Source organism: Nanorana parkeri, unplaced genomic scaffold (genome assembly GCF_000935625.1).
Source record: "Nanorana parkeri isolate BGI_ZX_2015 unplaced genomic scaffold, ASM93562v1 scaffold46, whole genome shotgun sequence".
NCBI classification, from domain to species: Eukaryota; Metazoa; Chordata; class Amphibia; order Anura; family Dicroglossidae; genus Nanorana; species Nanorana parkeri.
Window position 1 is genome coordinate 1388423 of NW_017306314.1, and position 26878 is coordinate 1415300.

Consider the following 26878-nt stretch of genomic DNA (forward strand, 5'->3'; position numbering starts at 1 on the left):
TACAGGATATGAGGGACACAGGGGCAAGAGTACAAACAACAGAGAAATGGGGACACAAGGAAACAGAGAGACAGCACAGTACAGCAAACTGGAGAACACTGGGGAGCAGGGCTGCATAGGACAAACAGCCACACAGGAAGTAGACAAACTCACAGGAAGCAGGATCTCACAGGGAGCACAAGGGAATCACAGAAGACACAGGGAACAAAGCAGGAAAATAGCAATCCGCTAGGATTCAAGGCAAAACAGTACACGGAGGGTCCGGCCAAGCGAAACCACACGCTGCTCGAATGTTCAACGAGTGAGCAGAACATTTAACACAAGAGGTTCAGAGCAGATTGGCAGGAAGCTGAGCACATCAGACAGGAGGCCAAACCCGGCGCCAAATCATGGCACAGGAAAATGTGACAATAGGCACTGCAATGCACAATCTTCATCACTACTGTATGTTACTGTTTTTAATACACATGTACCATCTGCTGCCTAGCAGCACATGGGTCAAAGATATCCTAATAAATTGGCTCCAAATCCATTATCATATTGTTAAATCACAAGCAAAGCTAGTTCCAAGATTTTAACAAGATGTCATTTAAATGCCTTCATCACAGATGACAGACTGCCTGCTTGCTTGCTTCTCATTTTCGCAGCTGACTCCTTTATGATGCATCAGACTGAACCATGAGAGCAACGACCCGCAGATCAACACCACTCACGGAAATAGCGAAATCAATATTGGCTAATATGTATTAGTAACCTTTTATTTCCATTAGATCAAAAATGCTTTTATGCCTAAATTATTTTTTTCCCCCCCGATAATCACGATTGTTTTGGTTTTTTTTTAAACTATTCAAATAAAACTTTATAAGTATATTCCCAATTACGAGTGTTTTGTCTTCCAGTGTTAGGAACATAGTAACTTGGAGTTGGAACACTGCTTATTATCACTGAAAAATCCTCCGTGTTGTAAAATTGTAAAACAAGAAGTGCAAGTAAGAAAACAATTGTTGAGGTTATGCAAGTGGCGTTAATCAAGTGATAGACATCCCACTGCCGGTAGAAAGCCACTTGCACCCCCGAGGACATACAAAAATGTCCAAAAGAAGTCGTCCGCATGCCAAGGTCCAGTGTGTTGAAGCCTCTTTATTCAGACACAGTGACTGTTTGTCTGATGAAGGGACCATGTTCGGTCCCGAAACGTTGCCTTTACGCTGTGCCACCATGTCTGTAGAACGTCTGAATAAAAGAGGTGTTGAACACACCAGACCTTGGAGTGCTGGTGACTTCTTTTGGAAATTCCTGTGATAACGCGGCGCCATCCGCAGGTCATACCAGCACCCATCTATCTTATGGGATTCCAGTGAGGAATGCTGTGGATCACACATTACTGATGACCCTAGGACATACAGTCACAGCTTCACTCACCTTTTCTAAAACCACAACTACATTTTTACACCCTGCCCCCTAATTCAAGATTTCTGTCAGATGTGATTGCCAGTGGACTGCATATCTAAGAAAGACCTGTATAAAAACAGTAGTGTTATTTCAATCTTTGTCGTAATTAGAGTCCTAGTCCTGTAGCCAATCATGGTGGACTACAACTGCCACACGCAACCATAAAATCAATAGCTAATCTACACAGGTAGTCTGTGTCTGTTCTCTTTTAGTCAACAGATTCCATTATATTTAAATTTCCACCTCTACTCAGAACAAACACACACATATTTTAGACTATATTATTAGTGCATGTGCGTTCAGCTTAACGGTAACATTATCCCTCGGTTTAAAATGTTTTGAAAACCTTTATTCTTCTACTTGATTGTACTTCAGAAAGTTAATTCTGTATACAGGCTTTGTTTCCCGCTGCACAATGATTGTGCTCTGCTATTGCTCTTTCTTGCAAGTAATTATGGCTGAGGTCTGATTATAAGCAGACTCTTTAGGGCAAAATTAACATACAGTAATCCTTAGGCAGTGATATTAATTACATTTCTTGATATACAGATGGCCAATAGAGAACAATTACAAACCAGTCTCCAATTAGGACAAAAAGAGAAATAAAAATACTTTTGTTAGTGTAGAAAGTGATTTTGCGGTCTGTCAACATTGGGGTAGCAAGTAGCAGTAAATGTTTCTAGTCTGGATGCAAACTGCAACCTGACACTGGTTCCAAAAAAAAAAAAAAAGCACAAATTGTTGGAGGTCTACTTTAAAAAGGTCAAAGTGAAAAATTACTTTCAGAGAACTGCATGAAAACTTAGTGTTTAGTCACTGAAAATTCACCATAGAATCCCTTTTAGACTCAGCGCAGGTCTCTTTGGTCCCGAGTTCCAGTTCTCTGTTAAAGGACTTCCGGTATAAAAGAAAAAATGCTGTGGATTATATAATAATAATCTAAATTAGTATGCACTACTCACCATGCACTGTACTTCATATTCCCGAATGATCTCTGCAAATTTCTCCTCCTGTGTGTAAAACTCTGTATTATGAGGATCTGTCAGTTTCTGGAATGTAAAATAGGCAGAGTGTTTAAAACTGCAATAATGCAAAGTATCAAGGGTACATACATAGCAGATACAGCTTTTCTAAAGTATACAGTGCCCAAAGATTAGTCCATGACTTCAAATCCATGCTTAAAAGGAGAATTATGGGCAGAGTGAAATACACTAATCCATATCATTAGAGCTGAGGTGTGACTCTGAAGCTGTATTGTGACTCTGACTCTGGCTCTATTGATCGAGAACTGAGCGATCACATACCCCTGATCACTCATTCTGGAAACTTCTCCCTGCAGAGAGCCGTGACTATCAGTCACCGCTCCACACAGGGATTCCCCCCTCATCTATCTGTTCCTCCAGCGCTGACTGGAGGACGGGCACAGCTGGTTCTGCCTCTAGAGAGACAGAGGCAGCTGTCAATCAGGCAGTGAGGTGGATCCTGACAATATTGTCGAGATCTTTCCCGGCCGCAGCGCGACTTTACACTGTCAGCATATAGCGGGCAGTAGCCCGCTATATTCTGAGTTTTGGGTCACCGGAGGACATTAGTAAATATTATTATTTTTTACCAATAACATTACATCAAAAATACACTTTGAACAAATGTCCCCACCACCACCCACCCAAAACTTGTTCTGTTGACCCTAAACTCAGTCTTGTGAGAGGGAGCTGGTAAGGGTAACTCTCATGCTGACTTCCTGGGTTCCCCCGCTAATATAAGGAATATGGAATTCGGTATATTTTTTTTAACATATAACACTGTACTCTGGTTATTACCTTGTCTTGCAGAATTTGATCTAGGCTGGTCTGCAGTTTTACCACTTGACTTTCTGATTCAGATAGCTTTCCCACAACCTCCACCAGTTCTTTCTGTAACCTGCTGTTCTCCTGCAACACAACACAGTTTCTACTATATCCACGTGGTTTGAAGCAAAATAATCTAGTTAATTAAATCTTAAGCCAGAAAAAAAAAAATCTAATTTTTGTGAACATGTGTTAAACTTCACTTAAAAGAGTTGGCCAAATCGGGCTGGAAAAAATAAATTAAAGCATATCCAAAGCCAAAATGTTTTTTCATTTTGGATATACCAGTAGTAGGAAATGGTCAAAACCTCATTAGGTTTTTGTGCCGTGTGTCTGGGGGATTTTCCCTTCTCCTCCTGTTTTTAGACAACAGGAAGTGAAAATAATTCTCTCTAATGAGGAAATTACCTTCTTAGACAGCGGTCAGCACAACAAGTGTACCTACTGAAAGATTTCCCCTCTCTTTCTGTTCTGATGGCACTCAAAATTATGGATTGTGATTTACTTTCAGCTAAGTGTCAGTGGTTACCAAGACAAACACAAATTACCTAACGGGAACCAGCAGAGCAATAGAAGTCTATAAGGGGATCTAACTCCTCACCACTCTAAAACTGAAAATAAAAAGTTTTGACTTTAAACACACTTGACTTTAAAAAGAAACACTGTACCTTTGGTACAACTGTCCTTAAACAAAAATATCGGTGCTCTAACTCGATACTGAAAAACTGGTATCGGTGTATCCCTACTTGCAACCCATTACCTAAGGCAGCAGAATAAGGGAGGCAGCAACAAGCCACAAAACATAAATAAAATGATACAGGAGACAGGTTATTTTCCTGGGCTGAAACCACAGAACTGGCAGTGGCCCCTTCTTTAGTATTGTCTTCCTCAGAAAGCGCACAAGAAGATAACAGAAGCTCAGATGGAGGAAAGAGAGGGGGCCCACTTATGCCCCCTGTGGTCTAGGGACTCCAACAACACAGACATTTTCCCTATCACCATCATTATTACAGCAATGGATTTCTCTATGGACAGAGTAGAGCACGGTGCCCTGGAGGGTGCTGAGGAGGACCCAGTGAGAGCAGCAGAGAAAAAGCACAGCGGGCTACCAAAACTGGTATTAGTCTGTGAAGCCCCAAGGGCTAACGCCCATGCCTATGAACTGCCATTGCCCAAGGGGAAGAGACCCCAGTACTCCCAACAGAAGAGTAGGAAGCCTGGTGAGCATACATAGTAGGCAGCAGCAGTAACCCAGTGCAGCCATGACAGAGGTCTGGACTGCCTGGGTAGTGCACAGTTGCAGGAGCAGAGGCAGGTGCAGCCTTTGTGGCCAGGACAGTGCGCAACAGAAAGGAAAATTGGAGGGGTTTTACAGGGCTGACTTCTAGCTTTGTCTGATTTGCTGGTATCCAATAACCTGTTGCTGCTGAAGGTAGCTGCATTATCCATCTGTTGAAGATTTGAATCCCTGTGTACTGTGATGTACACTGAAGAAATTCAAATGTTTGTTTTTGGGTTTAGATTGTTGGCTTTCATTGTTCAGGAAATGCAACCATTTCTCATTTAAGCTTGGTGGTTTGTACACTTACCATGTAGCTCTGCATGTACAGCAAGCTACCTCCAATATCACATTCTAAAATGAAATAATCACATGACACAAGGAATGGAGCATGTACAAAAGGGTATTTACATTGAGGTGTGCTATAATAGCATGATTTCTAAATATGGCAGATGAAACAGAATTGAGTTGTGTGGGAAATGGGCTTTCCTTGCCTTTACAGATAAATCCAGTTTGTGTCTGAGATAGGCCTGTTCCACCTGGTAATTAGCCAAATCTGTCTCCAGCTTTTTCTTTTGCTGGTCAGTCTGGTGTAGAAATTGCTCCTTCTCATTCTCCAACTCTGATCGCATAGAAGACAAGCGCTGTCTGTACTCTTGTTCCAAATCCCTACATAACAGAAATGTATGAAACACAAAACAATTATATTACAGGAGCAATAGCTTCATTTATAATAATACAGAAAAACCTAACGGGGACAAACACAGCTACAAGGTAGCTAGTAATACACAGTACACATACTGTATCTTAAAAGTAAAATATAGGAATAGCTGCCATATCTAGGAATAGTTTGCTGGTCAAGAACTTATAAAAAAAGGAAATCTAAAACAAGAAAAAAGCCAAATTATTAGTATTTCAGTCAAATAACTTGCATTACCAGTAGATTTCAACAAATGGAAGCCTACTTTTTCTGTCAGTATAAATTTCCTTTAATAAGATGGTACAAACAGCAATGAGGATGGGTACAGTAGCAACTAGAAACCAGATTTCAGATTGAGAAATTATTTTGAATAGGATGCTTTAGTCTGCTGCACTTTGCACAGCTTAATTGTTCTTGTTTCTTCATGAAATGGATTTTCTGTTCATATGCTCACATAAACAATTTTTGCTGTTAAACACAAGTATATAATATAGTTCTGACCACAAGTGTTGCCTTTCTCTTTACAAGACTAAAAAACTCAAACATGGTCAACTGAGCTTTTACCCAATAGGGGTGTCCATTGATGTCAGTTATTCCACATAAGACAACTCAATTAATTTAAATATTTACGGGGTTATGCACAAAAGGGTGAAGAGTTTGGAGAAGTCAGGAGAAGTGAACAATATAGGTCAAAATAGGTGATTTGGAAAAATTCTTCAATTCAGTTCACTTTCCAGTTCAGCTATTTTGGCCTAGATTGTTTACTTCTCCTGCCTTCTCCAAACTCTTCACCCTTTTGTGAATTGCCCTGTAAATCTATTATTTTTTTTATCAATTTAAATAAATTGAACCGAATTCAAAGTAACACCTTTAAGGATAACATGCAAAAATTCTATCCAAAAACCTGGTAAAAAAATGAATAGATTTCAAAAGCATTTTCATTTTTAGGCAACCAATAAATGGTATTACAGCTATTACAAACCTAGTCATTTCATACTTAATATATATGCTAATAAATGAATCAGTAGGAAGTTAATTTCAATAAAATAAAAATGATCAGTAGATCCAGAGCAGGCAAATCTAGTAATTTGAAAATGTGTACTTTACTGTAAATGTTAAGCTTTCCCCCAGTTCATCCCATCTTCCAAGCCAAACTATAAGTCAATGGAATGGTCTGTCAGATTAAAACTAGTAACAGGAAAAGTCAGGAAGTGGGTGTGCAGGGCTAACCTCAACTATATGGGGAAAATTTCAGATTGTACATAAATTTGGTTGCCTAGATTTCTTAACTTACTAATTCTTTTGTCATGCAGTTTTCCATGAAGTTAACCATTGCTTTTGTATTTAACAACATATGTTTAGCTTGACTTGCCCAAGTAAGGGACAAGTTTGCTTTAAAGCATATCTAAAACACAAAAATATGTATATATTGCAGCTTACCAGTCCTTAGATGTGCTGGCTGCATTATTTTTCAGACTAAGAACATTTTCAGCAAGTACAGAAAATATCTGTTGATCTTGCCGGAAAAGCGGCATCTTTGTCACATACAGTAAGATAAATAGAAAGCACAGACATCCTTATCTTTGTTGTAAAAACCACTAGTCTTTTTAAATCAACCATGTAATATAGATAAGACAGTTCAGACTGTGTGATAACTATGCATACCTCAATAGATAATGGAGAAATTAGTGTAGACACACAAAAACAGGATGTGCGTTATTTGCACGATCACCAAGTGAAAATAAAGGGAAAAAAGGTATGGAAAACATTTACTGTATTAGGCAATATAATTACTTCAACTGTTCCATTAATATATCTTGATTTAAAGAAAGGTATCACAATGAAACCAGAAGCCCTAGCTTCTTAGCCCAACTCACTTAATTTTGCTCTCATTGAGACTCTCCATAGCAGAGTTGTGGTCATCAACCTCATCAACCAGCAGTGAGTTCCTCCTCTCTGCTCTCACCAGGTCCTGTTTGGCTTTATCTCGCTCTTTACTAATCTGTTCAGCTTGGATACTGCAAACATAAAAACATATAGTTCATAATCTCGAACACATCAAATAGTAATTACATAGCTAGCTGTACTAATAGAAACGACCCCAAGCCCACAAGAGAAACCTGAAGGATGCACATATTATTAATTTTCACAGCTGTAAAACATGTAATGACAGAACCTTGGAAATCTCCCACATTCCTAAAACTCAGTTGTTAAATTATCAGCTAAATAAAAACGACTTGACATCCAAGCTAAATTATTTATCTAGGTTTTACAAGATTTGGGCAAGATATGCATAAATACCTTTACAAATGATAACCATGATTCTTTTGTGCATCAGCAGTGGTACTGCAAGACCATAATAACTGCCCCCACCCTCCCGAACTCAGTTTATCCATATATCCATGATAGTCCCACTTATAAATTGCTGTAGATTAGGCCTGGCCATATTCCTATTCAGTGTGACTTACAAAAAAAAATGTGTTGCTTCAGGTTGTTCAAAAACTGAAAATGTCTTGCAGCAACGAGGGTGCACATCCTAGAATGGAATGCAAGGCACTTTCTATAGGTTATACAGGCCCCACATTGCACTGTGGCATGCACTGCTGGGGTTTCATAGTGAACACTTTTAGAAAAATCATAAACTGCATACAGTTGGAGTCATGGTTTCAGTGGTTCCTGACCTACACTACATTGAAGTATTTATTTCTACCCATCACTTGTAGGGAGAAAATTAGGATGTTCGTACTCCCTGTAAAATCATTTTCTTAGAAACTATTGAGAGATTTAAGACGTTTTTAATCTTTAGGTTCGATTGCTGCCAGAATGGACATTGGCAAACAAAACAAAAAAAAAAGCAGAACTGAGAGCATGATCAAACACACAAATGTGTCCCTCAGTGGACTTCAACATACCTCACATGTGGGGAGGGGACTCAAATCAAAGCCAGTGGTTAGAAATTAGCGCTGCCCCCCACTATGTCCAATGTAGTCAAGCCGAGCATAAGCCTCCGAGTCCTGAAAACCGAATCCAGGCCTCCCAGGTGGATACATATTGTTCCCGAGTATCACGCAGGAATGAGGTAAGATCCTCCATCAATTCAATCTCCTCCACCTTCCGCAGCCACATTGCCACCAAGGGGGGTCGGTAGGGTTCTTCCACATGGCAGGGACACACGCCCTGGCCGCATTCACTAAGTGTATCAGTAGGGAGCACTTATACGGTTTCCTCGAGAGCGGCGCAAGGTGGAGGAGGAATACTGACGGATCAAAATCCAGATCAATTTCAGCAATTGTATCAAATCAGCTACTCTGTGCCAGAATAAGGTGATCTTTGAACAATCCCAAAAGATATGTTTAATTGTTTCCTCACTACTAGGTAATTTGAGTATTAAAGTCCTGTATGACTATGGTAAAAATCCAGCCACATCAAATGAGGACTCGGAGGATGGGAAAGACTCCAACAGCAAAGGGTAACATTACTCAAGGCTACACACATTGGCACCATCAGTAGGCACACTTCAAGCAGCCCTGGAGCCAGCAGTAAAAAGTAAGCTGGGGAACTTAATATAGTACGACTGTCACCCCCTTGTCTGGAATCAGACATGTTGCACCCACAGTGCCGTAGGGCAACAAGTGGGCACAGAGTAAGAGGGAAGGTCACAAGTAATAAGTAAACATGGACAGCTAGTAGCAGGTGAGGTTCGATGACAGGAGGGTCAGATGGCCAGAGTTGACCAAAATAACTGTAGGCAAACAACAGGAATTAATCAAAAATCAGAGTTCTATCTGATTCTTTGTAAACAGGAACAGCAGTGGGGAGATGCTTCCTTGATGCGGTATGGTAGGAAAGAGCTCGGAGTGTGAGCGCAACACTACACACAGTGGATGAAGTCAGCTCTCAATACCAAAATGTTAAACCCTTCCATGGCAAAAACAGAATGGAATGGAAAATAATGCAACCCATGAAAATGAGTAGCTCCCGATGCTCAGCCCGACTGGCCTGCTCACTGAGTGTTCAGAGACAAGAGCTTAGGCAATGCCAGCAGCTCAGATCCTTAAAAGTGCTCCACAGCAAACTTTTACGAGACCTGAATCTGGAAAGAGCCCGAAGAGGATTTCCAAGCTAGTCCTGCAATGTCCAGTCAAGTGGGGGACTGAATGCAGTACTCCAAAATCAGGCAAGGGATGAACACACCAGGTAGCTGCTGTTTGGTAGGAAACTTCCAGCAGCAGTGTAAAGAGTCTTGATTGGAAAAAAAAAGGGGGTTAACAAAATAACAGGTTAGTCTTTCCAACACCAGCCCTGAAGAAAATACATTAATTCTCCTAGGACACTAGAAACAAAACTGAGGCATGCTGGTATTAGGAGGGGTCAAAAGTTTTTTTTTTGTCAGTGTTCAGTCCTATTGTACACAACAGTATAACCCCAAGGTTAACCATTTCCCGTGCCCCCTTCATGGTTGAGAAAAAAATATGGTTGTCTCATGTACAAGTATACAAAATTTTAAAGCACATACATACACTGATTAGATTATGCTATGCAAACCACATTTAAGCACAATTTAAACAAAAAATGATATCTAGATATCGATATTTTTTAAAAGGTGATGTTTTGTGGGTTCATTATATTGTTTAATTTTTTTTATATGTGAAAAAGTAGTGTCACTTACTGCTGATGGGTCAGCTCATGCTTGTAAGATGCCAATGCTGCCAAATGAATTCTGCTCTTCGTCGCAATCAACTCATTGTCTAAAGCGGTAGTAAGCTCCATGAGGTTCACTCGCTGCTCCAGACTAAAATCCAAGCTCTAAGTAAAGGGAACAAATTATCTGTAATATTGTCATAGATTTGGCAAAAACATTTTTTAAGTATACCGTAACATAGGTAACACTCAAAACAAAAATCAGCTGTGAACATTTTTTTCCCCTAAAGTGTATTTAAACCCTAAAAAAATAAATGTTCTTTTTTTTATCCTGGTATAAACTTATAAATAAGCAAGCAAGAATCCTCTGTAATTTCTACAAGATGTGTGGCTGGGAATAAAAAACAAGTAAAGTAGATACAATATATTGCCCTGCAATGAGAACCTGCAATGAGAAAACCAATCTTTAATCATAGTATACAAGTTTCCAGTCAAAAGTTTGGATCACGGAGCGTTTTAGATTTGTATTGAAATTTAAGCAGTTTAAGCCCCAGTTCAAATTGATTAATGTGAAACTGTACAGACATAAACCACACCAAGCTGGCTTTGGATAAACTCTACAGAAAGGTGTAAGGAAAGCAACCTACAAGTGCAATACATTTGTGGGAACTTCCGCAACACTATTGGGAAGAACTTTCTAAGCATTATTTACATTGCCTTAGAAAGAATACCACAAGTGTGTTCGACTGTTATATCTGCAAAAGGTGGCTACTTTGAGGTGTAAAAAAATATAGATTAAATTTGTAAAATAAAGAGATTCCATGATTTAAATTTTATCTCCATTTTTTATTTGTTCTTTCGTTTTATTTCAGAGCCAATGGAGACATTAGACTGCATACATTTCAATAAATACTAGAAAAAAAGGGTGTTCTAAAACGTTTGATTGGTGGAGTACAATTACTTAACACAGCTTGCATAAAGTGAACAGGTAAAGAGACCCATTATCTAAATTCTAGCCACAAAAACACTAATGGGAAGTTTGCAGTAAAGCCCCACTTCAATCCAAAACAATCACAGACACAACAAGAAAGAGTTGAGCAATTTGACAATATAATAACGAATTCTAGTTATACAACAGTAAGGAAGTTGTTTCTAGGAGTTCATGGACTTCATTAAAGCCACATTCTGGGCAAAAAGACAATTTACACACTACACCGGGTGTGCAAACCATCATTAAAAAGCATGGGTGTGTCTCAGCTTCTGGGCACTGAGAGGGAAAGATGTGACATGAGCTGTACAGCACTATGGTAGCATCACCCACCCCTCTTCACTATCTTCCATTCAGAAAATGTCTTGTATTTAAAAAAAAAGAAAAATACAAGAAAATCTGTGTTTGGAGAAGGATAGAAAGGGGATGGGGATGTGACATAATCTCTCCTCCTCCAATCACATAAAGTTTTGTATTGTTTATAAAAAAAAAAAAAAAGAGATGATGAAGAAGGGCATAAGATGCAACCAGAGCACTGTACAGCTCCCTCTCTTCAGTGCCTTTAAAGTGATATGAAACCTTCCGGGTTTTTTTTACTTTTTCTGTTTTTGGGGGCCCAGACTTACTTTAACTCACACCATTTTTTATTCTTACAATTTTTCATTCCAACGTTCTCTAGTGGTATTCCAACTGCTAACCTCCCCTTTCCCCGTACAGGTGCCTCTATCAGCTAGCTGGCTGCTCTGGAGGCACCCGTGCATGCACGCTCAAGGCCGTGCCCGCACCTAGCTGTGTGCATCTATAGATACACACAGCGTGCGGCCAGCCGCACCCCCACTCTTGCACTCACAGTCTGACTGACGGCAGAAAGAGCCTATGGCTCCTTTGCCCTCAGTACCTTTCCCCACAACCAGGAAGTTTGGGGAAAGCAGAGTATCTTCCTAGTTGCGCCGGAGTATATATGTGGCCACAGTGTGTGTGTGTGTGTGTGTGTGTGTGTGTGTGTGTGTGTGTGTGTGTGTGTGTGTGTAGGGGGGTGTTTTCTGCCTTGATGCAGAGAATGCATTAAGGTAAAAAACATCAAGCCATTAGTAACCCTTTGAGCTGGGCGTTGTGTGCAGGGGTTGGCGTGCTGCAAGGTAAGATTTTTATACTTTGCAGCATTCCTCCACACAACACCCAGCTTTTTAATGATAACGTTAATGATTAATGAAACTGAGTGCTGCTAGTAAATTATCATTTTGCCCAGAGTGTGGCTTTAGAGGACACAGGATCAGTATTCAGAGACGTGTGGATTATATGCAGCTGCGGTGGCAGAAACTGGCAAACAAAAAAATGCTTTAGTTTTGTATAAAAGCAGTAAATAGAAGCTTACTGAACTCCAACAATGGATATTACAGTAAGTACAAAAATAACATTTTCTTTATCATTCATTAAGGGATGCAGGATCAGCATGCAGAGATGTATGGGACAACCAAAACCAGTCCACAATTGAGGGGTGGGCAAAAGGAATATAACAACAGGCCCAAATAACAAAGCTCAGTGACAGAGAGAGCATACGAATAAAGGAGTGGCAGGAGTACCAGTGGACGATGCCACTGATCTCACTGGAACTTGTGAGAGCTGTCGTCTCATGGCTGGAGGTGAAAGGAAATGCAGATCACTGGCAAGAGGAGTGCAGGGACAAGTCAGGAGCAGCAACTTAGGGCAGTGTAGTACAAAGTGGAAGAGGGAAACTGTAATCGGAAAACAAAGGAGAGGATGCACAAACCAAGGACAGCCACAGAACAGCTAAGAAACACATCCAGTTGGTATCAGAAGACCAGAATCAGGTGCAGAGTCACAGGCCACAGAGTAATGCGGAGCATCTCTCAGCACTGGAGTCTTGCAGGTCTCCTAAAAGTTTGTTTCGAGCTTTTAGGAGACCAATGAGCATGCACGTTACGCACACACACTCTCTGACAAGAGCTATACACAGGTGCTCACGCAGACCTCCTGCTATGTGGACTGGCTTGACCTTTCTGACACACAGGCAGGTTGAACAACATGAAATGGGGCAGAGGAAAAGAGGGAAACACCAGCTTCTAACCCCAGAGCATTACAATCTTTTCTTGTGCATCTGAGGTGCTTGTGGCTGAGGTGTCTGTAAATGTTAACATAACTGTAGGCAACTGTCACACTCCTTACCGAATGCCCCCTGTGCTGAAAGATGGGTGCTGAAGCGGCTGCGGATAGTGCTACACTTCACAATGTATATCACAAATGTCACTAGCACACCAGTGGATAGTGTTCAAAAATAAAGTGTCTTTTATTCACGCATATTTGTCACATCAAAAATTGCAACTTTTGGGGATGCGCAGGGTCCCATTCATCAGGCTTAACATGATTGGCCCTGCGTGGCCCCGAAAGGTTGCAACAAATATGCGTGAATAAAAGACACCTTATTTTTGAATACTATCCACTGGTGTGCTGGTGACATTTCTGATATACATTGCAAAAGTTAACAGACACCCACTTCCACCCCCACCCCCACTTTAGGCTTGGATTTTGGGGCCTAAATCTGACGAATGAATTGGGTCCCTGGTTTTAGTTTGGTATTTATAGCTTGAGAGAAATGAAAGGAACGCTTCTTTTGCTGGAGTAAATTTGTACTTTTACCTGCAATGGCATCCCTCATGAACTTATCGAAAGGAACGTCAAGAACGCTGTCCATGAAAAGGAATGCAAAGCAAACCTTTTTTACATGCCTGTTGCGCAGACCAACATTTCATCCAAAGAGTTATCCACATATTCACAGAAAACACTCATTTTTGGAAAGCAGAGGAGCAATATCGATGAAGCCATCCACACAACAACTCTATCCACCACTGATGGAATAGAGAACTCCCTAAAGTTAAACCACGCATTAATACTGTAAGGGCACTGAGACTAGACGCACTGGAGAAGCGTCACTGCTCTGTGCCAATAATACGTTCAGTGGTAGCCAGGAAGGCGCTAACAGGCAGTTTTCATATGCCAGAGCAATGAAACTGTCAGTATCTAACAGAACACACAGTCTAGGGAAACCACCCAGTGAAAATAAGATGTCAAAGACTGGGAATAGTCACTGCTCTGCACCTGTATGGAATTTTGCAGGTGCTTGTAAAGTGCCATAGCAGAAAAATGAAATGTAGGTTCATACCAAGGCATCTTTGCCTCCTGCATAGTCACACTCAGGAATTAGGACAGGACACAGTAGGGTCACGGCTCTGGACATGAAAATCTCTTTGCGGCTAACTAGCATGGGACAAAGTCCTGAAAGTGCAACAAGCAAAACCAATGTCCACCTCCTGTAGGCAAGTGCATTGAACCTATACGTCTGAATACTGACCTCGGGTCCCATTATGAACGATGAAGGAATATATTTTAACTGTCTTATAATTTAATTTCCTAGTCCAAAATCATTACACACATTCAAACAATGTATCATTTAAGTTCTACACAATAGTGCATATGCTTTTATTGAAGGCACAATATCACTGAATTATTACATTTTGGACAGTTACATTACCCAGCATTCTAATAGAAACAATATCAACTTTTTGCAAATAACTGCATTATATAACCAGTAACTGTCTATATACTGCCTATCATATGGTAATAGATTTAACACAACTATATGGGTGCACAGTAAATTCACAAGTTCTAAATCTAGAGATTGTGGTTTGGATACAATCAGTGCTCTTTAGCAGTAAATATGCTGTATGACAGTCTGATAAAACAAAAAAAACTCTGTCCCATACCAGAAGTATTTCTTTTCCATCCTCAACCCCCTCCTCTTCCCAGATGAACATGATCTGTTCTGGGTTTCCAAAGCCAGCCCCATCATCAATGCTTGAGAAAACATGGAGGCCCCCAAATCCAGACAGCAAGGATGGCGTTTTAAGGCTAATGTCTTCTGCCTGCAGATTAAAATGAAAACACAAATCAATCAACCTTAATATCTGGAAGTAGATACAATCTCTTGTAGAGTGTGTGAATGTCTGCCTTCTCCGCAGACAGGTACAGTATACTCTAAAGCAGTGGTTCTTAACCTGTGTAACCTCAGGACCCACATTTGTCCTTGGTCATTAAGTCATGACCCAAGTCGCACTGCAATGGAATGCACCACATTGCGGTACCGCACGATCCAGTGTGGGCGATCGAACTGTAGGTGGGAATGAAATGGCAATGCAACACACCTCCCACACCAGAATGCGTGGTAGGTGCAATTGGGTGATACAGTGCATTAATTGCACGGGACTGTGTGATTAATGCACTGTACTAGTGTGAACGGGCCCTCAAAAACATTGACAGACACACACAATCATAGACACAATCTCACACACAGACATTCTCACACACATACACACTCTCTCAAAAATGTTTACATTTTTTTTCTTTTTTTTAAGATTCACCCAGTCTCAATATCTTACAAGAACTGGAGTGGATCCTACAAAGCTCTGTTTGTACTCAGTGACCAGAGCTCTTCTGCAAACAGTAAATAAACACAGCATTAAAACTTTCTGAGGTCACTTGTTCATGCACCCAACAGGTAATAAAGAGCATCTGTAGCATTAAAAGGTACTAATTAGGAACCAGTGCTCTACAGTTTATCCTACCCAATGAAATAATTAGAAGAATTGTATTATATAGTGTAGCAAAGCACATATTCAAGTGGATTTGTACTGAAAGTGTATGTTCAGCCAAACTTTTTTTCTTAGTTTTATGGGCAAGGGTAAGAACCCATCAAGCTTTTACTGCAATCCAAGAGCTCCATTGAAGGGATTTCCCCTCACTTCCTGTCCTGTTGACAACGTTTCACCAGACAGGAAGAGAGGGCAACTCCAACAGCAACACAAACAGAAATAAAAATGTTTTTCTATTGTAGATTTGTGGAAGACTAGAACCACGTCCGATTTGTATTTCGGTCTATGTCCCTGTTGCAGATTTTCCCTCTTCCTGTTTCATAAAACGTTGTCAGCAGGACAGGAGGGGAGTGTGAATCTCGCTAACGTAGCCCCAGATTGCAGTAAAAGCTAAAACTGGCATTTAATTCTTCCCCACTCGATCCAAAACTAGAAAAATGTTTTTGGCTTAGCATCCTCTTTTACATCACTGTAATTGAAATTCATTGCAATTTATACAAAACAGTTTGTTTGTTTTTATTAACGGAATATGAGATTTATGAGCCCACCTGGTAAAGTGCCCATGAACGTCGATGCTTTAGTGGTGTGGAAGCAATAGGAGTGTGACTAAACAAGCCCAATTGAAACTCTTGAAAGCTTACTCTGCCATCTGCATCTCTATCCAGCTTGTTGAACAGGTCTTCAAGTTCCTATTAAAATACAAAGATAAGGTACAATGAGTAACACTAAGCTACTGAACAGGTCCAACAGATTCTCTCCAATTTTCTTAGTAAAGTTAAGACTCCGACATCCAAGAATCACTCATTCTATTTCAGACTGATCAAGGTAGAGTGGTATTGGTTCATGTAATTAAATAATGAAACCTGTAGGGAGGGAATGCCATTGCTGGCCTCCATCTGAAAATGCTAGTTGCCCGACTGTAGAATCAATACTTTCTAGGACTCTAACCTAGAAACAGAATGCTGACCAGTAAAATCAGAACTACAAATCTTTATACTTGTTCAAAGTCAGCATGACTTTCTAGTAGGGATGCACCGATACCACTTTTTTAAGGCCGAGTACCGATACTTTTTTCAAGTACTCGCCGATACCAATTACCAATACTTTTTCTTAAACGGACAGGTCACATTTTTTCTAAAGCAATACAAAATCATGATTTTAGGTCAGTTTCTTAATATTATGAAGAACATGAACACTCATAGTCAAATATGTTACTGTGGCACACCCAAAAATTGCAAAATCCATAGTATTTCACCAGTAACATTCCAGACCTACAACTAGGGATGCACCGATGCCGAGTATTTGGGCTCGTACTCGCCCAAATGCTCCGATGCCTAGCCCGATACTTACAGTATCAGGAAGCCGGGCAGCGCGTCATTACACACTGCCCGGCTTCCTGATTGGCTGGGAAGCGGGCTCCATGCTCTCTCGTCACTTGTGTCATTACACGCTGCCTGGTTTCCTGATTGGGCAGCTTCTGACCAATCAGGAAGCCAGGCGCCATGTAATGACGCGACGCCCGGCTTTCTGATTGGTCGGGAAGCCGGCTTCATGCTCCCTCGTCACCTCATGACGAGGGAGCATGAAGCCGGGCCAAATCAGGAAGCCGGGCGCCGCGTCATTACACAGCGTGGCCAGAGTGGCCTGAAAGCCAGCTCCATGCTTTCTCGTTACCTAGTGACGAGAAGCATAGAGACGGCTTCCCTGCTAATCGGGAAGCCAGGTGACGAGTCATTACACGCCGCCTGGCTTTCTGAATGGGACCTCCGGTACTCAGTATTGAAGATTACCGGAAAAAAAAAATAGCAGTACTCGATACTGAAATACCAGTATCGGTGCATCCCTACCTACAACAATTTAGGCGACAGCAGGGCAAAATCATGTTGTTGACAAGAAGAGCGTGAAGACTATTAATGCTAATAGGAATTTGGAAAAAAAATAGCAGCCCTGGGTGCTATTTGTGACACTTCTGTTTATTTTGTCCCATACCTCTTTGCTGAGATCTTCAAGTCCTATATTCTTACATACAGTGGCAAGTTCCTGTCGATTGAGGTATCCATTGTGTCCAATACCGAGCTCCTCCCAGATGTCCCGCACCTGGTTTTCAGTCATATCAGAAGCTCTTCTTGGACTGTCATATATTCCTGTGTTCCATGCCCTTAGCTGCCCTGAGAGATGGGAGATAGAGAAACATTGCTTTGGGTAGTCATACATACAGTATATCACCTGACCCACTCTGGAGAAAGATAGCCCAATCTGTAACAATAAGTGTAAAGAAATACAGTTCTGCTCAAGATTTAACATACTTGTAGAGTGTTAGCAATTTTTGCTGCACTAACACCACAGAACAGCATACAGCACCTAGATAAGTCTCAAAACTTCTGGAACAAAATAATTTGGAGAGAGGAGATCAAAATTGAACTATAATAAATGCTATATTTAGAGCGTAGTTAACAAGGCCTAAAAAGGGGGAAGACCACCATTCCTACCGTGAAGCATGGATGGAAATCTTTGCTGTATTGGGGGTGTAAACTACAGCAGCACAGGGAATTTAGTCAACACAGATGGCAAGATGAATGCAGCATATTTTCATAAACTATTGGGAGGAAAATTTGCATTCATCAGCCTGGATGCTGCGCATGGAGTGCACTTGGAGTTTCCAGGATGGCACTTATTCAAGCACATGATCAAAGGGACACTTCAGTGGCTGCAGAACAAAAGGGCAAGTTCTGGAGTGTCAAATCACAAGCTCTTGATCTCAACATCATTAAGCGACTTTGGGGTGATCTCAGACATGTAGTTTTTGCTCGATGACTGAAGGATATACAGGACCTTGAGGCTTTTTGCCAAAATGAATGGGCAGCTTTACCATGTAAGAAAATATAGGGCCTGATTCACAACTATTACAAAAGAAGACTGCACAACATAATTGATGATAAAGGGAGGCCCATTATATTGCTTTCCTTTATTGCTATAGTTTGCCTACTGATTGTGCTATTCTGTGATGCCTAATAGTTTATTTGAATCTGATTTGGTCTGATCACCCAGGATTTCTTAAAACAATGATCCACTTCTTACAAATTCTGCCAAAGTATGTGCACAACTGTATTATAGATCAACCACCTTACTATTTAACACTGGTATGTTACAAAATTCCCATATATGGACATGGATTTCTGAAGCGCTATTTAAAAAAGTTGAGAATGCACAATGTCATTATCATTAGACAGCATACATCCCAAGCAAATTTCAGAGAGCCAATCAGAGAGCCTAAGTGCCCTATGACTGCAGGAATGGCCAATAACAGTGATCACAAATGTAAACGCCATCAGTGATTGAGGGAATTTTTCTTAACCCTTTAACCCTCACTCCCCTCCTGAGCAACTCCACTCTATCCGGTCTCTGCAGTGACAGGTATATTAACACCTTTACCTCCCTTATCCTGCAAATGTACCCCCTCATCTCCATCATTCCACTTTATGTGACCTGTAAATTAATCCATTCATCTCCTCCTACCTTTGTACCTTATTGGTGCACTGTATCTAGTGCACCATCACCACCTTTCATGTTTTAACCATCTCAATACCAGCATGTTTATTCATTTCCAAAAACTTAGATCACCTTGGGGAGTCTACTTTCCAAAAAGGGGTTAGTTTGGAGGTGATTGTATTGCCCTGGCATTTTATTTGATTTATCACACTCTATAGTAAAAGAAAAAACCCAGCAGTTAATAAATACCAAATGAAAGCTATATGTGGCCACCCAAAAATATATTTGGCTAAAGTGCTTGATGATTCAGTAATCATCAGAAAAGCTATCGCAGAAACAAAAACTGAAAAATAGCTTGTTAATGAAGAAGTATATACAGGCTAGTGCTCCAATAGTTCTAATATGCAGTAACTAAAAACTATAGATTATGTGGGAAAACTCACTAACAAAATAATAAAATAAATGCAGCCATGTGACTAGATTTTTCATCTTTTCCAAATTATTTTGCAATGGAAAATATACGTTGGTAGAGCTCATTGTACCCCATACAAGCCCTTTATTATCACTATTCTTTATATACTGATTGTATTACTGACTGTAATTTGTTTTTTGAGCTATAGATGGCGCTGTAGTGCAATGTTAGTCTCTATGTGCATGCTTATCTATGATACACAGGAAGTTATTTTCTCTCTACGTTTCATTCACAATGCTGTATACATACATGTAATGTTCTTCTAAACAAGAAGCACTTAATTCAACATTCCTCAAGACCCTAGTGCTTCATCTAAACACATCAGTTCTATATTAATTGACCATTTTGATACTGATTGGAGATCTCCTCTGCACACTATACACACTAGCACAAAGACATGAGGGCACTAAAAAGACACTTTCAGACCAAGCAGGCTTCTCCGATTCCTCCAAGGTTTACGAGAATGCCTACCTGCCCTGTTCACACCCTGCAATTCATACATCCCACTTGCCAGTGTACAGTTCTCTTCAGATCAGGGAACTAGCATGTAGTTATTCAGAATTATCATGCAAGCTAGACTTCCTTGAAAGTAACAAATAATTGAATCTGCAGAACAATTCGCTAACCTCTACTAGTAGACTAAATCTTGCCAGGAACAATAAAATGTGAGACGGAGTTTAGTCATTAGACTAGCAGAGTGGAACGCATTCCTGAAGAGGCCTAATCTGAAATGTTAACATGAAAGGATTTATCATTACTGTAAAGCCAACGCTATGGAGACCTTTTCTAAACTTAGTTTTATTCCAGTCTTTACCTTCTGCTTCAAAGTTCTCAATCTCAGGCTCCTTCACTATTTCTGCTTCTTCATCCGACTTCAGACTCTGAAAATCAAAACACATGCGAGAAAGATTTGTGTATTAATGATCCAAGATGGAAACAGCATGGGAAAGGAAAAAAAAAAAAAAAAAAAAGAGCAAGAATATAGGAGGAAGGAAGGCTGAGGGAGAAAAAAATTATTCTTTGTCGAGTTTAAGAATGTCTGTTAACCTCCCAGACAAACCTGAGGCCAAGGAAAACACACAAAACCTCATCGCGCGCTCACGTTGCGCTGGTTCATTTCAACAACGGAATCCTTAAAATCCAACTGATTAATAATGTCACAGGTTTTCTCTGCAGTGAAACATTAAACAAGGATCAAGCACTGCATGGCCACTTTAACACGTTCAGTGACAAACTGGCTTTTTGCGTAACAGCTCTGCACTCTGGTCTCTTTGTCCTGTAATGGGCAGACTTCAGTCACTGCCAGTTTACCTCATTGTTGTGCATCTGTTGATTCCCCATTATCAGTGGGCTTAAAAACAATTCATAGGATTAGTATTGGACAAACAGTCGCTCTGCAAACAGTAGTGCTAGGGCTATACATAGACCACGATGTTTCATGGAAGTACAGGACTTAGATTTGAAGTTCAGCTGAAAAAGGCACTTGGAAATCTGTAACTGGGGGTTTGGGGGAGGTAAAAGTAGCTTGTGCCTTTCCTTCACTTATACAAATGTCTTTTAAGGCTCCATTCACAACTATATATTAAGGTGCAATTAGGGATTCCTGCATCAGGAACTTGCGTTTTCCTGCAGCAGGAATTCCTAATCTGCTGTTCACAAGTGCCAGCTGTCACCCATTTAGGGCCTGTTCACACGACGTCCGTTTTCTGTGCTGACCTGATCCGTTCGCTCCTGTACTAAAAATGCATCCCTATGTGTTTTATGGGCTAGTTGGCTAGTTCTCACGTGCGCAGTCCGTTCAGGTTACGACAGAAAAAATACTGCATGTCACATTTTGTACGGTCAGGAAACGGTCCGGAAACGCAAAACGCGGCAAAAACGCACTGCAGCTAACATACTGACAGCCCACTCCCACTGGAACGCATCAAAAACGCAGCAAAACACACAGCACCACGTCTGCAGATCCCCACCTGATCCGGACCTGAAACTCGTGAACAGGCCCTCATGGTAATGATCGGGTGACAGCCACTGCATTTGAATGCCAGTACAATGCATGTAAACGTATGGGATTAAATGGGTAAAAGCTGCCGCTTATACATGGCAGATTAGGAATTCCTGCTGCAGGAATCCCTAATCACACCCAAAGACATAGGTGTGAATGGGTCTTATTAGGTGCATTTGCTACCTGAAGTCAAGCCTCTCAATTTGTATCAAAGAAAAGAAATGGAATATATTGCAGATTTCCAGTCTTCAGATGTGATGGCTGCTTTCGTTTTCTTTTTTCAGGCTTCTTTCCTTGAATTTCCACCTGCTGATCCTAACCATAACACACTTCCTGTCCTAGGTGACAATGTTCACACACTGTATTGCATCTTCCAAGCAACAGAGTTGTCAGCCTAGGTTGTTCTTCTGATTTGGAATAGAAACACCTTCCCTCCTCATCTCCATAACATAGGTGGAGGTGTTTTGTAGTTCACAGGAGGTAGCTTGCGAAGGGCAATAACATTGCTTGAAAGTTGGCGGAAATTGCAAATTTTTATGTTGCACGACATTAGCACAACGTATTATCAAGCCCCAAAATGTTGTGAAAAAGCACTAAAGTTAAATTTAGTACCCCAAAAAACTATATAAAACTACTTTTTTGGAGGTTACAATGAGTGAATAGATATCCAACATTCCCAGGTTAAAAATTGTGTGCGTCCGTGAAACTGAGACAGAATTCAGTACCCCAAAAAGTCCATATGCTTTAAAAGCCCCTACAGGTCATCCGTTAAGAGATGCGTGTAAATATTGGCCTAGAATTATTGCTCTCACTATGGCATGCGCAGTGATACCCAACATGTGTAGCACAATCGTCGTTTTCGTACGTAGGCACACCCGACACGTGATGAAGCGCGAGCTCGCGGGGGACGTTAAAATTTTTTTTTTTTTTACTTTTTTTTTAAAACTTTACTTTAATTGATATCACATAGGGGGGCTTGCAAGTCCCCCATGTGATAGCATATTTGCAGTGATATGTATGCTTTAAGGTGATGCTGGGGGTCCAAAAGACCCCTAGTGTCACCTTTACACTTGAAATAAGCTATTGCAGATTGCACTTCAATAGCTCATTGCTTGGCTTCAGGAGCCCAGCATCAACAGCTATGGTACCAGAAGTGATGCAATACCAGATCGAAGAAGCAATCTGGCGGCAGCTGAGCCGACAGAATCGCTTCTGCTGTAAAGCCGGCCGCCGGCTCTACAAATCTGAACAGACTCTGTTTAACCTCTTCAGACTTCATGATAGGATTATCCCATCCTGTGTCTTGAAATGGTTAATGGCACCCCAACGCAACTAGCTATCGCAAGTGCATTGCATCTCACCACACCGCATGGTAACTGATTACCATGCATTCTGCTGCAATGCAGTTTTAAAAAAAGGGTCATGCATTTCTCTAAGTGTAATTTAGCTGCACTATGGGAAAGAACAAAAGAGAAGGGCGCCCACACTAGTGTAGATTATTTTTAATGATAAAAGCAGCAATACAGGATAAAAATATACTCACAATAGTGAATCAGAGTAAAAGCTTTCAAGCCAAGCAAGGTCGACATCTATAATAGGCTGCACAGTCACCTGTGTACCAGCACAGGACTCCTTCGTTTACGCGTTTCCGGGGCTGCCTACCACAATGGGCTGCCTACCACAACGCACCGGTGATGTTGCATCGCAGAGGTGTGAACGGAGGCTTTTGGAAAAGTAAAAAAACTTAAAGAAGAACTATGAGATGAGTGATTTCCACTCACCTCATAGTTCTAGCCGACCTGTGACAATGAGACTGTCACAGGTCGGCTCAGTAGATCAGGAGGTGAGTGAACACATACCGGGTTCGCTGACCTCTCGATCCTGTCACGGCTCTCTGCCGTGACAGGGGGAGGGGCTGGATTCCCCTCTCCCCGCTCCGATCTGCCAGCGCTGACTGGCGGAACGGACGGGGAAGGGGGCGGGTACTGCTGGCTCTGCCTCTAGATAGGCAGAGCCAGCTGTCACTCACGCAGCTGGGCGGATCCCGTCATCTAAGTCGGGATCCGCTCCGGCTGTGGCGTCTCAGTATACCGCGAGCTCTAGCTCGCGGTATACGGAGCTTAGGGTAACGGGAGGACGCTAGTTTGTGTCCTCCCGTTACCCTAAGGAGAACTATGGGGAAAAACACTGACCCCATAGTTCTCCTTTAAGCCTGTCTACACTACAGCACATCCCAAAATGCAAGGTGTGAATGCAACAACCTACTGTCTTCCCTCATAGACATGGGATCATGAACCAAATCAATGATCATGAAGAGAGCACATATATGGTATCCTCATATATTTATTCTCTTCATTTACATGCAACGTATGCCACAAAAAAAAAAGGTGCAGAAACAGTGGTGTTAAAAATACATGAATATTGTCAGTTTAACACATTCAGATTCACTACAGATTTACATAGCTCAAACAATTCTAAACGAAATGGAAAATAATGTGATAAAACCCAACTAGCAAACAGTATAACACCCGAGCAATGACAGAACCACAATCTTGGACTGTTTGCAGCATGCTGGAAGTTTCTTGCAACCAAAGCTTGCTGCTTCTCAACACTTGCTTGTTGTTATTGCTCATTGTTATCTAGAGCTTCTGCGTCGATTACTGTATTTTTCCGCGTATGAGACTATACTTTTTCTCAGAAATATTTACCTAAAAATGGAGGGGCGTCTTATACATGGGGGGCCGAGAGGAGAACCGCGGTTGCGAAACTGCTGATACCTCTGCAAACTAGCCTCATGAGTGAAACTTCCGATCGCAGAGACAAGCTAACAGGTTTCCTCCAATCATGAGCCTTATGTATCTGACGTCAGTTGATGCTGCAGAGAGCGTGTAGCCAGTGCCCAGATGCAACAGGGAGCCCATAAAAATGTCAGAAAGCAAAAAAAATACCGGTACCAGTAAGCTGCTGTCTTACTCTGCAAAATTTAAACTGGATGTAATCAGTTATGCAACATACATACATACCTACACACACAGGAGTGACTGCAGATAACTTTGACAAACATAAAAAAATCCGCTCTGCCACAAATAATTAGCAGAAGCACAAAACACATCCAGGTTATTTTGTGTTAGAAACCAAAGCACTATCTGAAAGGGATCACAAGATCTCTTGAATTTTATTATTGACCTGGAGCCGCTTGACTCGTTTCCCCTTGCTAATACACATGAGCTCTGTCTAATGTGAGAAGGTTGAAGAGGTGGTCTCAGGGATTGAAGATCATACACCTGCAATTCAGGACGACATACCATTCACCTGCAGCCAATGCATCCTGGATTGACAACTTCTTATACATCGGTGTGGACACGCATTTAACCCTTCACAAAAATGAGGCCAATTTGTGTCTGTGTGGCCAGGCAGGATTAAGCTTTTTACTTTGCTGCAAGCTGGTCAAACAGTCAGAAAGGAGTTGTAAAGACACAGAAGGGAATTTATCGAAACTGGAGCAGACATAATCTGGTGCAGCTGTGCATGGCAACCCATCAGCTTCTCTCTGTTGTTTTTAAATCTTACCTGAACAAACTGAAGATAGAAGCTGATGGGTTGCCATTAGTAACTGCTCCAGATTTTGTCTATTCCAGTTTTGATAAATTCCCCCCACAGTATATACTATCCTGTTAGAACATCTGCATTAGGAATACATTTTAGACTTGTTTTTGATAATGCAAACAAAGCTTACTTGGAAAAAAATCCCTTTTATGTAGTGAGTGCTGCCTTCCATGCTGCCCATAACATTCATCAACTTCCTGGATTCCCAGGGTGCTTTGCATCTCAGTCCCTGCTGCTTGATGTGATGCAATCTCGATTTCTACAGACTACACATCCCACCATGCCTTGCTTCCAGCAAGCAATGATGTTACATTGTGGGCATTTCCTGTGTTCACTTAAGAGAGGGCGTAAGCGCTGAGTTGTAGTTCAGACAGCAGGCTTTGCGAGAGTGGTAACACAAGGAAGTGCATATTCACAGAGTGAAATTGTGTCCCTGGATAGAGGAAGGGCATCTTCAGTAAGTAAGTTTACAGACTTCTACACTAATATGGTTATTAGGAGTGGGATCCAACTAATGCCTGTTCAATGTAGACATACAGATTTATTTTTAGTTTTAAGCTGGCCATACACCTTACAATTATCTGCAGATTTTCTGTGGTCAGATGGAAAAGGTGCAACAGATTCCTCCATCTACGCTAAACTGTGTGGATGGAGTAATCTCCACCTGGGCCAATCTGTTGCACTTTTTCCATCTGACCACAGAAAATCTGCAGATAATTGTAAGGTGTATGGTCATCTTTAGACTATAGATACCCTTATCTTTTTTTGTTTTGTTTTTTGGAACAACCCAATACAACTTATACATCCAGTATTTCCTCTGACACAGCACCATTGAACCTCCATGATAATCATTGGGCTCCCACTATGTGTTCAATACATGAACAATACTTTGTATGCGCTGGTGTGAACAGGGCCCAGAAATACCATAGGGATACATTGGATGCTTATTTGGTCCGGGAACAAACTGTTCTGGTCTGGACATGATCCGGACAGGGGGTGAACAAGCCCTCAAACTTTGCATCACATTTGTTATTGCTGTGTAGTAGTAAATTGGTAGCATGTGTGGGTTGTCTTAATGCAATTTAACACAACACAATGCACATTCAATAACGCACTGCATTACTTATAACGAGGCCTCAACAGCTCGAAAATCTTTTTACTTGCTTTAAACTGAACTGAAATTCAGAACAGTTTTTGCATTCCTGTGGGCCCCAGGAGGACCCCCATTCTATGCTTATAATTAAAAAAATATTGCCTTGTGTCCTTTTATACCCCCAGAAACTCCACCACCTACTAGCATCCATTGATACCCAGGTCTATTAGGGCCACCATTAGCAACACCCCTGGCATTTGCATATATTTTTAAAGATACAAAAGTGGAATAGCAACGATGAAGTTATATAAAAAAAAAAATGTGTGCATGATTAAGCAAATTACTCATATTTTACATTCGGCAGTTCCTCCTCCTCCTTCTCCTCCTCCTCCTCCTCCGACCACATATGTGAGTTCAGCCCACCTACTTTATCTTGCTTTTACATTCCTACCTTCATCAGCACGGCCTGCCCCCAAAAAACACAAACATTTACTTCGTATATGGAGCGAAGAAACCAATAATAATTTGTTTTACGTAAGCCAAACTTGTATAAGATGGCTTGTGATTGGTTGTTAAAGTCACCACCCGTTAGGTCCTTGCAGAGCTTCACCAACAAAGGCCCCGTTACACCTCCACAGCACT

The 26878-nt window shown here is 41.1% G+C and overlaps 1 protein-coding gene across 1 annotated transcript in view; it reads right to left on the bottom strand.

Annotated features, from left to right (window-relative positions):
• The window catches only part of NINL (ninein like), an 88399-nt gene that overhangs the window by 26063 nt on the left and 35458 nt on the right, over positions 1 to 26878 (bottom strand). Inside the window, exons 5-13 of the mRNA XM_018573289.1 lie at positions 20350 to 20416; positions 17564 to 17742; positions 16123 to 16263; positions 14690 to 14848; positions 9948 to 10084; positions 7156 to 7296; positions 5073 to 5247; positions 3273 to 3383; positions 2415 to 2501 (exon numbers count right to left, since the gene is read on the bottom strand). Coding sequence (XP_018428791.1) covers positions 2415 to 2501; positions 3273 to 3383; positions 5073 to 5247; positions 7156 to 7296; positions 9948 to 10084; positions 14690 to 14848; positions 16123 to 16263; positions 17564 to 17742; positions 20350 to 20416 — 1197 coding nt within the window. The remainder of the gene's footprint in view (positions 1 to 2414; positions 2502 to 3272; positions 3384 to 5072; positions 5248 to 7155; positions 7297 to 9947; positions 10085 to 14689; positions 14849 to 16122; positions 16264 to 17563; positions 17743 to 20349; positions 20417 to 26878) is intronic.